Source organism: Pan paniscus, chromosome 1 (assembly GCF_029289425.2).
Source record: "Pan paniscus chromosome 1, NHGRI_mPanPan1-v2.0_pri, whole genome shotgun sequence".
Classification (NCBI taxonomy): Eukaryota; Metazoa; Chordata; class Mammalia; order Primates; family Hominidae; genus Pan; species Pan paniscus.
This window is the reverse complement of record NC_073249.2, coordinates 118,658,510-118,673,369: the sequence shown is the minus strand read 5'-3', so window position 1 is coordinate 118,673,369 and position 14,860 is coordinate 118,658,510. Positions and strand designations below refer to the sequence as shown.

At 42.3% G+C, this 14,860-nt stretch overlaps 1 protein-coding gene across 1 annotated transcript in view; it reads left to right on the top strand.

The window, feature by feature from the left end:
- Positions 1-7,165, top strand: part of EEIG2 (EEIG family member 2) — a 76,195-nt gene extending 69,030 nt beyond the window's left edge. Inside the window, exon 11 of the mRNA XM_003808326.5 lies at positions 2,923-7,165. Within this exon, the coding sequence (XP_003808374.1) occupies positions 2,923-2,965 (43 nt within the window). The 3' untranslated portion in view covers positions 2,966-7,165. The remainder of the gene's footprint in view (positions 1-2,922) is intronic.
- Positions 7,166-14,860: the final 7,695 nt, after the last annotated feature.

The following is a 14,860-nucleotide window of genomic DNA, read 5'->3' as shown; positions in this document are numbered from 1 at the left end:
TAAAACTCATGTCTCTTTGAGTCCAAATCCCATTGTACTTAACCAGTATATTTTACTGGCTCATTAATAATATAACATAGTTCAGGTTCTTCTGAGGAGAGGGGGTTGTGAAAGGGTATTTAGGGGCATGAGGTTGGCAAGCATCTCTGAGCTAGGCTGTAAAGGGCCTCACTTGCCATAACAAAGTTTCTTCTTCTCACGTGCACAGTGGGGAGCCATTGGCCATCTTTGCAGGGAAGTGACCTATCAGATTGGCATTTTAGAAAAATAAATGGCCATAATTTGAAGGGTAGATCAGAGCAAGGAAAGACCAGTAGCAGGGGGAACTAGGTAGAAAAGTAACATTTATGAGGACAGTGGTATGAATGATGGAGTGAACATGTGTTTTTGAGTTAGAGACTTGGGTTCACATCCTAGCCAGACCACTTTTGGGGCCTGAGTAAATCACTTAACTTCAATAGAACTTTAGTTACCTCTGCTGAAAAGTAGGAATAACCATGCCTATCTCATGGAGTAATTTTAAAGGGTAAATGACATAATATACTCAGTAAGCCCTGGCTTTATTAATTTAGGTACAGGAACAGCAGAAAATATAGTTCCAACCAAATGGAATTTTTTTTTCTAAGAGATAGGGTCTCACCCTGTCACCCAGGCTGGAGTGCAGCAGCACAATCTCGGCTCACTGCAGCCTTCAACCCCGGGCTCAGCCTGCTGAATAACTAGGACTACAGGCGTGCACCACCATGCCCAGCATTTTTTTTTTTTTTTTTTTTTTTTATAGAGACAGAGTCTCACTGTGTTGCCCAGACTGGTCTCAAACTCCTGGCCTCAAGTGATCCTCCCACTCCAGCCTCTCAAAAGTGCTGAGATTACAGGCATGAGCTGTTGTGCCAAGCCTTCAACCAAAAGGAATTTAAATAGTAAATGGTCAAAAGCATGGGCTGTCTTATCAGACTGCCTGGGGTCAAGTCCTAGCTCTTCCACTATTGATTGATACTGTTGACTTCTGTAAGTCTCAGTTTCTTTGCCTATAAAATGAGAGTGATAAATAAGATCCTGAACTCATAGGATGTAAGATTAAATTAGATGACTTATGTAACGTTTTTTGGTTTTCATTTTTGAAAGACAAGGTCTCACTCTGTTGCCCAGGCTGGGGCGCAGTGATGTGATCACAGCTCACTGCAGCCTCCAATTCCTGCACTCAAGCGAACCTCCTGCCTCAGCCCCTGAGTAGCTAGGACTACAGGTGTGAGCCACCATGCCCAGCTTTTCTTTTTTAACTTTTTGTCGACACAAAGTCTTGCTGTGTTGCCCAGGATACAGCCTGGCCCACTTGGGTTTTCTTACTGGGACCGGCATGCACCTGCCTGCTTTCCTTTAGGGACGTTAAATTTTTTCTGACAAGAAGTCTGCCTGTATTTTTATTTTATTCTTCTGTATGTGATTTGTCTTTTATATCTGGCTGCTTTTAAGATTTTCTGTTTATTACTGGTTTTTAGCACTTTGGCTATGATGTGCCTTGATATGTTTTTCCTTGTATTTATTCTGCCTGGGGTTCATCAAGCTTTTTGGATCTATGGGTTTACAGTTTTCATCAAATTTGGAATTCTCCAGCCATTATTTTCCCCAACCCGTCCTTCTGTTATTCTGATCTACCAATTCTAGTCCCTAGCCCCTCTGAGCTTTGATCTCTGACTCCTTCACTCAGAGAGACCAGCAGGCTGTGTTTGGGGTCTTCCTCTCTGCACTGCAGGCTCGGAAAATCCTGAAGGAAACTGCTTCAGGCAGCTAGCTGGGGCGGTTGTCGGGCTCTCTTCATTTATTTCTTGTTTCTTGGGACCACAGTCCTGCACTGCCTGTTGTCTAGTATGTGCAAACTGTCATTTCACTTATTCTATCCGGTTTTCTAATTATATAAGGCAGGAGGGAAAGTCTGGTTCCTGTTACTTCATCATGGCCAGAGGCAGAACATATTTAAAAGGGCATCTAAAAGCCAGTGTGCCATGCTGCCCACCATGGTTTCTTCAAATTCTGATTTTCTGTAGGATGAATGGGTGCTCACTGGCATTCTGTTGAGGAAGTTCCTATTTCTTCTGTAGAATGAATCTGTGAGAACAGGAGTTTCTGGGCAATCAACTGAGAAGTCCAGCCAAGTCCATGGTGGGCTAGTAATCACTACCTTACTTCTGTTGTTTAGAATTTCCTCTTAAAATGCCATTAAGGAGAGACACTAGTCATGGTGGTTGCTTCTGGGCTTACTAAACTCAGGCACACTCATGGTAAAATGACAAGTAGTAGGGTATACCCTAACATCTTGACAAATTGGGAAATGGGTACCTGGTGATAACTTCAGGCAGTAATGGGCCAGGCGTGGTGGCTCATGCCTGTAATCCAGCACTTTGGAAGGCTGAGTTAGGAGGATTGCTTGAGCCCAGGAGTTCTGGTTGCAGTGAGTTTCAGTCATGCCACTGCACTTCCATCTGGGCAACAGAATGAGACCCTGCCATGAAAAGGCCACAATATTATGATAGCTGAAGACCATCATCATTAACTCAGTGCAAGTCCTGATGCACTGCCAGAGTCAACATATGCTCTTGGATGAGACCTATTTTAGAATGAATAGATAAACATGTTTGAAGAGCATTTCTTGCCACCATTTGTCGATAGGTCAAGAATTGGGGAATTCTAATAGATTATTGTGGGAATAAGTGTGAGAGAATCAGGATCTAGGCTAATCCAATGTATTAATGATAAACATTTAATATTTCACATAGTTTCTATCCATGATGCCTTTAAACCTTATGGAAATCAAATCTAGTAGAAAAATACCTAGTGCCCCATCTCTCCAGGGGTAAGGTTACTTGGAACAGTTTCAAACACTGCAGCTCAAAATTTTGAAGTTTTTTTCCACTGCTGTTTTAGGGTGGGGTCTGGAGCTTATGAACAAGTTGTGATCAAACGCTAGAAGTCAAGTCGGTGAAAACATTTCCTTGTGGATTTAAGATGTGAGTAGTTGATGTATCAAGGCATTTTATTCAAGCACTTAATAGAAAATGAACCTCAACTATCAAGAGGAAAGCCAATGCTGGTTTCTTCTCTGGAAGGACCCACCGCCATCCTGTACCAGCCACCAAAGGGGAACATCTACATGGCAGTCTCCAGGCACTGTGCCACTGTGTGCCTTGGAAGCACCTGGCTTCTGTGGTCACTGCACATCATAATGAAAAGCCTGCTTTTTCTTTCAGAACACCCCAGCGGAGAAAACAGCATTATATACATCGGAGTATCATTTTAGGATTCAAGTGTAAAAATCTGTGATCAAGAGGCTCAATAGATTTGGGCTCTATGGTTTGGTTTTTTTAGTTTGAGAGACAGTACATGAATATAACTTAAACCCTATAGATTTTGTCAAGATAGTTATAATTCCTGTTCTGGAAATCTTCCCTATTACACTACCTACAGCATTGTATAAAGTGTGGGTGTTCATGCTTTGGGAAAATGTTAGACTACAATTTAAACATGTGATGTGCTTATTCATAATTCTCAGTGTATCAGTCATAAATGAAATAACAAGTGCATTTAAGTCTGAGATACGTGAATGGACGTAATGCCGTTATGCAGTATATATTGTTAGTTGTCATTAATATTAGATGAGCTGCAGAACCACCCCCAAGCACTACATAAAAGACTCAAAATAAGTTTAACACTTACTGTGTTGGGCACCCTAACAGAAGAGCTATCTTAACTCATTGAATATTAAGATCTGCTGGTTTCAGGAGTCAAAATGTAGAAAAAGAGGAGAATTGTAATATGGTCAGAAACAGAGAAGCCTTTTCTATGTAAATTCAGACTTATCTGAGGCTAACAGTTTTCCGAAGTGGTGGTGGGTAGCAGCATGACAGCTGCTTGCCATGACTGATGCAGACTACTAGGTTTCCATTTTAGCTCTCTGTAGGTACTGTTTTCTTCCCCACTGTGTCGAAAGTGATTTGTTTTGAAGCAAGAGTAGAATATAACATCTATCAAATATAGCTTTTAAAATAAGAATACCTGGTCTGGATCCAGTTGAGCAGCACAGCAGATAAACCTTAGAGTTTTTCTGTTCTTACATGACGGTTTCCATGTGGAAAGATCTCAACTTTCTTGGAATCACTATTAGTGAAGAAAAATGTAGAATCTGTATAACCAGTAATTCCCCAATTCTTACTTTCAAAGTCATATCCAAGAAAGACAATATGTCAGAATAGAATGACTTTGGTCTAGGTGTTTTCACGTTGGCAAAAATAAGGAGGAAATTATATTATTTTAATATCCAAATTTAAAGGTTTGGAAAATTTTGAATAGTTAATATTAGAACTTTTGTTGCTGTTTTTTATATTTCAAGGATTGAGTATTCTGCATTAATCCAATACTATTCTAACAAAGAGATTCTGGAAGTTTTTAAAAGATGATACCCTGTTTTATATTTTGAATGTAGAGAGACTCTGAGAGAGAGAACGTTCTGAGTTATTATACTTTTTATTTTTTAAGATTTATTTTTAAGAATAAAACATTGACCTGAACATTTTAGCCTAACCAAGGGACTTAAGTGGTAAAAACTTGCATTGTGTCTTCACGTGAACTGATCCGTTCATTATATATTATGGGAAAAATCAAAGAAAGTTTTTTATAGAGATATGAAGATATTATTTAGAGAGATATTTATTATGACATTTTTTAAAAACATATTTTTCTATTTTCAAAATATTATTTCTAGGCTATATTTTTATTGGTGCTGTGCAAATGATTTTGCAGTTTTGAAAATGATAAAACTAGATTGTAAGTGGGGTTCAGTGAGGACATTCATCAGACACGTAAGAGGTGCTGCAATCAGGGTGATGCCCATCTTACTCATCCTTGGCTGCCCTTGGTGCGACACCTCTCTATACAAGACTGGTTCTCAGTATTTTAAATGGTACAGAATTCTTTTTAAAAAGTAGAGAGATTTTGAAAAGCATAAAAATCATGCCTTTATAATCTTAGCAGCCATCAGATACACCTTGATTTATGTAGTAGTAAATATAACAAATATTTTAATAAATAGAAACACTGATAAGGAAGAAAAAAGAACTAATGTCTATGTCTTCTGTAGTCAGCAAAAGTCTGGATCCATTTTGTTCTATTTTGTGTTCCATTGGCACACTTTGTGTTCAAATTTCAGTGCAGTCCTTTCAGAATACTCGCTAAGGGTTGCCTAAGTGTCTGCCTTACTTTCTGATTGTCCTTTTCTGAGAGCATGGTTAAGAACATCTTAACCATATAGCTGTTGAAAAAATCTGTTTATTAAATAACGAGTTCACTTCTGTTTATGTTTTGAGTTTAGAAAATTTGACTTAAAAATTTAGATTATTAACAAATTTATTTTTAAATATTAAAGTCAAATTTCAAATCACCCAGTGTCGAAGAATTTGCAGATATATACAATACTTTTTCTAATTATGTCTTTTCTATCTCCATGCCTGGCTTTTTCTAATTATATCCTAGAGAAAAATACTAATGGTATTTCAAAGCTGTGTATTTGTGACGAGATAAAGAAGAGTCTTAAACATCTTGTTTGGGAGAATGCACAGGCCAGTCAGGAGACCCACCTCCTCCTGTGCCCTGAGCTGCTGAGACCCGACAGATCATGAAGGCTAGTAAAGGGCAGAGAAGGCCCTGAGCCATCAGTTTACACTCGAATTGTTGACTCCCCTTTGTGGTGTTTTTGAAGGCTGCTTATACCAACAGCTAATGTGGATTAGTGCTTATGATCTTGAAAAAGTCTTGACCAAGAATCCTAAACTCCACCACTCCTCCCATTCCAGCTTAACACATCAGAATAATATCCAAATTCCAGACTTTTTTCTTTTTTACTTTTTTTTCTTCCTTTTTTAAGAGAGACAGTGTCTTGCTCGGTCACCTAGGCTGGAGTGTAGTGGCGCAATCGTTGCTCACTACAGCCTCCAACTCCCAGGCTCAAATGATCCTCCCACCTTGGCCTCCCAAAGTGCTAGGACCACAGGCATGAGCCACTGTGCCCAGCCTAGTTTCTTTTCTGTATGCTTTTTTTACAAAACTGTGAGCCACAGAGGTTGACCACTTAGCCAATTTGTTGCTAGAAGGGAGAAAAAAATCTCCAACTAGCCTCCAGACAAAACATACTCAAATTCAAACAGCAGTTTTAATTAACATACAGAAGTAATTTTAGACTTTCAGATTTCTATGCTGACTAGAACACTTTGCAGGCTGAAGCTGACATTATTACCAAATACTTCATTTAAGTACATACTCTGAAGTGTCAGGCTTCCAGTATATATAGCAACGCTCTGAGAGACAAACTGGGCTCATATGACGGGGTTGCATTTTATTTTCTTAACAGGTCTTTAAATTGGGCAGTTCTGAAATTCTGTTTGGTCAGTTCTAGATGGTACGTCATGTGAATACAACCAAGCACTGTAGTTGAAATTGTGTTATGCCACTACTCATATGTTGTCTTAGGTACTATGCATAATGTTAATAGCTGAGATGTTAAAGAATTTGAAGTCTAAAATATAAAAGATGAATATACCCATATTAATCCTATGTTAAGATGCTCTGGAAATAAAGGCCTTATTCCCTTACATATGCGATTTTTGTAAGATAATATATACACAGTATATTTTAAATGTTTGTGTGGGTGGTCTATGTAGTTACTCCCCATACAACAAAGCTGACAAAATTTTTAATTTACACAATGTATTCTGCATTTTCAAATGTTTATCTTGTGTATATAGCAAAGAAATTATCTTACTGATATGCGTTGACCAAATCCCATGGAGAAAAGACATTTAGATACATCTCATTTGAGGCTCCCCTTCCTCTCATGTGTTTGATTTTTTGGAAGGTGATACAGTGTGTGGGTAACCATTGCAAATGTTTATGAATAACTTTACTGAAGTGATTCCATCAGTATTCTGTTCTAATACTTGGAGAATGACCTTCATATTTATATATTTTATTTCTTTGTTTCAACTATCCAGTGATAATTCAGGAAATGTTTCTTTCTTTTTTTTTTTTTTTTTTTACAAAAACTAACTTTTTATTTGTAAAATGTTTGTAATAATGTAAAGGTGAACATGTTCAATAAAAATCATATATTAAAAGTTTAGATGTTCTTTATCTTTTAAAATATCAGTTAAGATTCCATCAGAAAATTATGCCAAGGTAAGAAAACAGAAATGAAAGAACCAAAATAACTTATCCCTGAGGGTTTATTTATTTATTACCAGGGAGCATGGGACAGATTTGAATGCCCCCAGTGGCGGATTTCTCTTTGAAACCTTGGGCAGCCCATGCAGTGGCATGGACCTGGGCTTTGGGTGAGACAAACCTGAGTCTGAATACAAACTCCCCTCTGAACCTGGCCTCAAACTCCTGAGCTCAAGTGATCCTCCCACCTTGGCCTCCCAAAGTGCTAGGATTGCAGGTGTGAGCCCATGCGCCTGGCCTGAACCTATTTTCTAATCTAGGATGGGCATAACACCAACACTCTTATTGGGTTGTGATGAAAGACACGGGCATTATTGTTAAGAGTATGCTACTTTCTAGGCACTCGGTGGTCCATCAAGCCAAAATTTGCCTTCGTATAGCATCTACACACATATACTAATTTCTAGTGTTGGACATACAGATGCTTATTAAATGTGCCACTATTAGCATATACCCAAAAGAAAGGAAATAAGTGTGTCCGGAATTGGTGGGTTTTTGGTTTTACTGACTTTAAGAATGAAGCCGTGGACCCTCGCGGTGAGTGTTACAGCTCTTAAGGTGGCGTGTCTGGAGTTTGTCCCTTTTGATGTTTAGATGTTTTTGGAGTTTTTTCCTTTTGGTGGGTTTGTGGTTTTGTTGGCTTAGGAGTGAAGTTGTAGACCTTTGTGGTGAGTGTTACAGTTTTTAAGGCAGTACGTCTGGAGTTGTTTGTTTCTTTTGGTGGGCTTGTGGTCTTGCTGGGCTTAGGAGTGAAGCTGTAGATCTTTGCAGTGAGTGTTACAGCTCATAAAAGTAGTGTGGACCCAAAGAGTGAGCAGTAGCAAGATTTATTGTAAAGAGCAAAAGAACAAAGCTTCCACAGTGTGGAAGGGGACCCAAACAGGTTGCCAATGCTGGCTCGGGCAGCCTGCTTTTATTCTCTTATCTGGCCCCACCCACATCCTGCTGATTGGTAGAGCTGAGTGGCCTGTTAGGGCACTGATTGGTGCGTTTACAATCCCTGAGCTAGATAACAAAGGTTCCCCACGTCCCCATCAGATTAGTTAGAGTTTCGACACACAGGTTTCCAAGGCCCCACCAGAGCAGCTAGATACAGAGTGTCGATTGGTGCATTCACAAACCTTGAGCTAAACACAGGGTGCTGATTGGTGTGTTTACAAACCTTGAGCTAGATACAGAGTGCCGATTGGTGTATTTACAATCCCTGAACTAGACATAAAAGTTCTCCACGTCCTCACCAGAGCAGCTAGATACAGAGTGTCGATTGGTGCACTCACAAACCTTGAGCTAAACACAGGGTGCTGATTGGTGTATTTACAATCCCTGAGCTAGATATAAAGACTCTCCACGTCCCCACCAGACTTAGGAGCCCAGCTGGCTTCACCTAGTGGATCCCGCACCGGGGCTGCAGGTGGAGCTGCCTGCCAGTCCTGTGCCGTACGCTCCCATTCCTCAGCCCTTGGGTGGTCGATGGGACTGAGCACCGTGGAGTAGGGGGTGGTGCTCGTCGGGGAGGCTGGGGTCGCACAGGAGCCCATGGAGTGGGTGGGAGGCTCAGGCATGGCGGGCTGCAGGTCCGCCTGCAGGGGAGCACTGCCCCGCGGGAAGGCAGCTAAGGCCCGGCGAGAAATCAAGCGCAGCGCCGGTGGGCTGGCACTGCTGGGGGACTCAGTACACCCTCCGCAGCCACTGGCCCGGGTGCTAAGTCCCTCATTGCCCGGGGCCAGCAGGGCTGGCTGGCTGCTCCGAGTGCGGGGCCCACCAAGCCCACGCCCACCCGGAACTCCAGCTGGCCCTCAAGCGCCGCACGCAGCCCTGGTTCCCACTCGTGCCTCTCCCTCCACACCTCCCTGCAAGCTGAGGGAGTGGGCTCCAGCCTTGGCCAGCCCAAAAAGGGGCTCCCACAGTGCAGTGGGGGGGCTGAAGGGCTCCTCAAATGCCACCAAAGTGGGAGCCCAGGCAAGGGAGGTGCCAAGAGCAAGCGAGGGCTCTGAGGACTGCCAGCATGCTGTCACCTCTCATAAGTATATTGAAGAGATACCTGCACTTTTACATTTATTGCAGCACTATTCACAATACCCAAGGTTTGGAAGCAACCTAAGTGTCCATCAACACTTAGATGAATTCACAGAGAAAATGTGGTACATAAATGCAGTAGAGTACTATTCAGCAATAAAAAAGAATGAGATCCTGTCATTTGCAACAACATGGATGGAACTGGAGGCCATTATGTTAAGTAAAATAGGCCAGGCACAGCAAGACAAACTTCATATGTTCTTACTTATTTGTGGGAACTAGAAATTAAAATAATTGAACTCATGGAGATAAAGAGTAGAAGGATAGTTACCAGAGGCTGGGAAGGGTAGTTAGGCGGTAGGGTGTGGGAGGTGGGCAAAAAAAATGAATGAATAAGATGTAGTATTTGCTAGCAAAAAAGGGTAACTATAGTCAAAAATAATTTAATTGTACATTTTAAGAGTATAATTGGGCCAGGCGCAGTGGCTCAAGCCTGTAATCCCAGCACTTTGGGAGGCCAAGGCAGGCGTGTCACTAGAGGTCAGGAGTTTGAGACCAGCCTGACCAACATGGTGAAACCCCATCTCTACTAAAAATACAAAAATTAGCCGGGCGTGGTGGTGCACGCCTGTAATCCCAGCTACTCAGGAGGCTGAGGCAGGAGAATCACTTGAACCCAGGAGACAGAGGTTGCAGTGAGCCGAGATCGCACCATTGTACTCCAGCCTGGGCGACAGAGCAAGACTCCATCTCAAAAAAAAAAAGTATAATTGGATTGTTTGTAACACAAAGGATAAATGCTTGAAGTAACAGATACTGTTACTTCACATTATTAATGATAAATGTTAAAACACATTTACCCTGATGTGATTATTACACATTACATGCCTATATCAAAATATCTCATATACCCCCTATATACACCTGTGTACCCACAAAAATTTTTTCACTATTACAGTTTAAGATCGTCACTTAACAAATGGTATTTATGTCACCTATATCCTCGTACAGACTGTTCTATTCCCATAGACCAGAATGTCCTCAGAGAACAAAAACAATGCCAACAGTGTTCCTCTGCTGATATTCAAATTATAATAGCAATTTAATATTAATAAAGAACTATGGTTTAATGTCAGTTTGAACCCAGCATCTTCTCTGCAGATTGTCAGGGCCTCCCTGGACAGTGCAGATTTTAAAAGGTTATATGACTAAAGAGAAAGCACCCTGTCTCTTGTCAGGACAGAGTAGGGTATGGACACTCTAGGGGAAAACCTCCACACTCCTCCCCAGTACAGAGGATCACCCAGAATAACTTTGTACCAGATCACAGCAGAACCTGGCAGGACTCTGATCTGCCCCCTCAGATGCTGCCCACATCTCCAACATGGAATTCTCAGACCCAGCCTTCTTGTTTCGACTTGGCCCACCTTTCTTCAACACCTGGTGGCTTTCTTCCTTTCTCTGTCCTTCCCTTTCTCTTTCACCTGTTTTCACTTCGCTTCCTGTACCTATGCATCACTTATCTGGTAGCAGCACGTAATGAAATCTTTCCTTCCATTTGTATGATAGGTAGGAAATCACTGGTGGAATTAATCCAGTCCACATTATACAAAGTTTAACAGAAAATTAAGAAACCTAGGCTGGGCGCAGTGGCTCATGCCTGTAATCCCAGCACTTTGGGAGGCCGAGGTGGGTGGATCATCTGAGGTCAGGAGTTTGTGGCCAGTCTGACCAACATGGTGAAACCCCGTCTCTACTAAAAATACAAAAAATTAGCTGGGCGTGGTGGCGGGTGCCTGTAATCCCAGCTACTTGGGAGGCTGAGGCAGGAGAATCACTTGAACCCGTGAGGTGGAAGTTGCAGTGAGCTGAGATTGCGCCATTGCACTCCAGCCTGGGCGACAGAGTAAGACTCTGTCTAAAAAAAAAAAAAAAAAGAAACCTAAACAGGCATAAATTTAGACAGTCCCTGGGTCAGTGATCTCTATTCCATGTGAACCTATTTAATAGGAAATGTCAGAAAATTTCCCAAATGAATGTTTAGACCTCATTCCCATGCATTTATAACCCAGCTAGGTTGAGGTATTACCTCAACCATTTCTTAAGAAATTGACTTCACCGCAGATCTTCAAACCATTTCAACACTGTTTTTCCTTAGTGTATGCATTGCAGAAAACCTCAAACCTCTGCAGAAAGTTGGCATGCTAAGCTTTTTTGGCATCTTGTTTTTTGAATCTTATATTGGGGAACCCTTAAAGCGAGTATGTGCAGCTACTTAAAATAGGAAAAGTGTGCCACCTTCTGGCCTTGAACGTCTGTTGATTCAGTTCAAATCTACCTGTCTCAAGTGATCCTATCTGCTCCTATTTCACATATATTTCATGAAATTTAGACCAAAGGAAAAACACATTTTTTATCTTGTAATTTTTAAAATTTGAAATAATTTCAACAGACTTTGAAGCATTGCACATTTTGCTTAAAGTAAAATTGTTTCCTTTGGTGTAGGATTAATGAAAAATTCTCTTAAGTACAGTTCCATGAAGATTTCTACCCAAAAGCACTGCTTGGGCAGCATGGTAAAGAACATATGTACAGGGCCAGGTGGGAAACAGCAGTGAGAACACACAGAGCCTGTTCAGTGAAAGCAAAGGCTCTGATGGGTCAAGGGTGATGTGTGGGAGCAGGGAGTCATGTTGTTGGGTAAGACAATACAATCAGATCACAGTTTAATCTGACTAATTCTAGCTTGAGTCTAGCATGCAGGATGAAGTGGAGCATGTAGAAAGAAATGAGATTGTTGCAGCAGTGGAGGCAAAAGTGTGCAGGCAGAGTACACACAATTCAGCAGGAACATTAAGAACCCAACAGAGAAATAGAGGACATGAATTGTTAACTTTCAAGATAAAAGGTATTAACACATACTGCTGGCTTCAAAAGCTTGTATTTAACATTTACTATCCACATTTCCAACTTCCAGCTCCTAGCAGCTTGTTTGCTAGACCTCAGCAATATTCCCAGCTGTCCCCTTTTTCTAGATATCACCAAGGATGTGCATCATATATGTGAAAGGAAAATATCTTGGACCCCTAAAATCACTAAGCGGAAGGAAAATTCAAACTGGAAACTACTCAAGGCAAACCTACCTCCCATTCTATTCAGTCATCCCTCTGCTCACTGAGGTAGATGCATATCTGACTGCCTCCTTTGGAAAAGCTTATCAGAAACTCAAAAAAATGCAACCATTTGTCTCTCCTCTACCAGTGCCCTGGAAGCTCCCTCCTTGCTTTGCCTTGTCCCCGCCTTTCTGGATGGAACCAATGTACTTCTTACATATATTGATTAATGTCTCATGTCTCCCTAAAATGTATAAAACCAAGATGTGCCCCGACCACCTTGAGTACATGTTGTCAGGACCTCCTGAGACTGTGTCATGGGAGCGTGTCCTCAACCTTGGCAAAATAAACTTTCTAAATTAGCTGAGACCTGTCTCAAATTTTCGAGGTTCACAAATATAATGATAAGCCATGTTTGCTGTAGTTAGCACCTAGCATCCTTCATGAAGGCAGAAACCCACAGTTCTCAGTCTTCAAAAGACCACATTGCCACTGCTGACACTGCTCAGTCCCTGACTTCCTGTCAACTGCTCGACACAGTCTCCACAGGACCAGGCATAACGAGATAAAGATTTAATGTTCTTGGCACCCAAACTCTAGTTGAAGAAATTGCCTTTATTTGGAGTTCTCCCTTGATAACCGCTGGCAGAACTGAGGGCTGAGAACACTTGAAGGGAGCTGAACTGCTGGGCGTGCCGTGGGGCAGCAGGTTGGCAGTCACAGGAAAGGAGGGGAGGGGGTGGGGCAAGCGAGAGCAGCTGGGGAAGGTGAGCTGGGAGCTGCTGCCAGATGAGAAGGAGGGTAAGGTGGGATGTGTTTGAGGAGCCTCGGAGCAGCATAGAAGGGGCTGAGATTCACATCTCAGTTGTATGGAACTGAATTTGAAGGCAGGCAGTGCTGTGATAACGTAAGCTTTTAGGAAATCATAGAAGTCTCAGAGTTTTGGAGTTACCCAGACTATGGAAATAGGAGTTGGAGTCAAATTATATTCAGATCTCAAGGGCCAGGGAGGTTTCAATACCTGGTAGTGCAGATTTCATATCTATTCTGGGAGGTGGGCAGTGGCAGTGAGAACCTTCTCTCAAAGAAGACTGCAGATTAAACTCTGTCTCCTGCTCAGCCCACTTGTTTTCACATTGTCTGTGGTGGCTTTGACTCAAGCAGAGTTGAATAGTTGTGATAGAGACTGGATCACCTGCAAAGACTTACTATCTAGCCCCAAAAGCACGTCTGGCAACCCCTGACCTCAAGTATTAATGAGCCTTTCAGTGTGCAAAGAAAGGCCTGTATCCAGGTTGAGGGAAAGACAAACTTCTCAAGAAGAACGTAGGTACAGAAGCCGCAGAGAGAGCGGGAAGGCCATGAGAAAGAGCGGCTCCAGCCCCCATGGCAGTCATGAGCACTTAAAATGTTTCCACATGGGGGGCTCCAGTGATTAGGCTCGAACAAAGTTAACTGATTAACTTTCAAGAAAGATCAGAGAAAGGGCTGGTCTTGGCTAGAAACCTTGGCTCTACCACAGAAGAGCAATGATGAGAAGGGAACTCTAGAGTGAAAACTGCAGAGGCCTAGAAAGGTGAGGACGGACAGAGGGCCTTTGAGAGCAGGAATAGGGTGGGGCTACAAATCTCTTGTTCATGTGCACCTTTGAGCATTCATGGGGGAAGTCTGATAGCAGTATTAGAAATTCAAGGAAAAAACAGCTGGTTTACCAATGTAATGTGATTAAAAGACGGTTCTCATCAGAATCCCTTAATTCTCTCCCCCCTCACCAAATCCCCTTCCCATCTGCTTAATTATTAACCCTTGGAAACTCAGCTTGAGAATTACTCCCCCCAGCCCTCTCCCAGGCACCAACTCTGCATCTCCATAGCCCCCATTCCAGACCGGTCAGGATGTCCTAGCTGTGGCACAGATGGTTATTTGCCACAGTGTTCCTTCTCCCCTTGTTCCTTGGCAGACCAAGTGGACACATGACCTCCCAGAATAAAAACTACATTTCCCAGCTGATATGGTTTGGATCTGTGTCCCCATTCAAATCTCATGTCAAACTGTAATCCCTGATGTTGAAGGTGGGGCCTGGTGGGAAGTGATCATGGGAGTGCATCCTTTGTGAATGGTTTAGCACCATCCCCTTAGTGCTGTTCTCGTGACAGAGTCCTCCCAAGATCTGTTTAAACGTGTTTAGCACCACCCCCTCGCTCTATCTTGCTCCTGTTCCCACCATGTGAGATGGCTCGCCCCGCCCCGCCCCAACCCTTTGCCTTCTGCCATTACTGGAAGTTTCCTGAGGCCTCCCCAGAAGCAGAAGCTGCTATGCTTCCTGTACAGTCTGTGGAACCATGAGCCAATAAACCTCTTTATTACCCAGTCTCTGCTATTTCTTTACAGCAATGCAAGAACAGACTAATATATCAGCTTCCCTTTGTGTGGCCTGAAGACCACATTCTGATCAACAGGAAGTA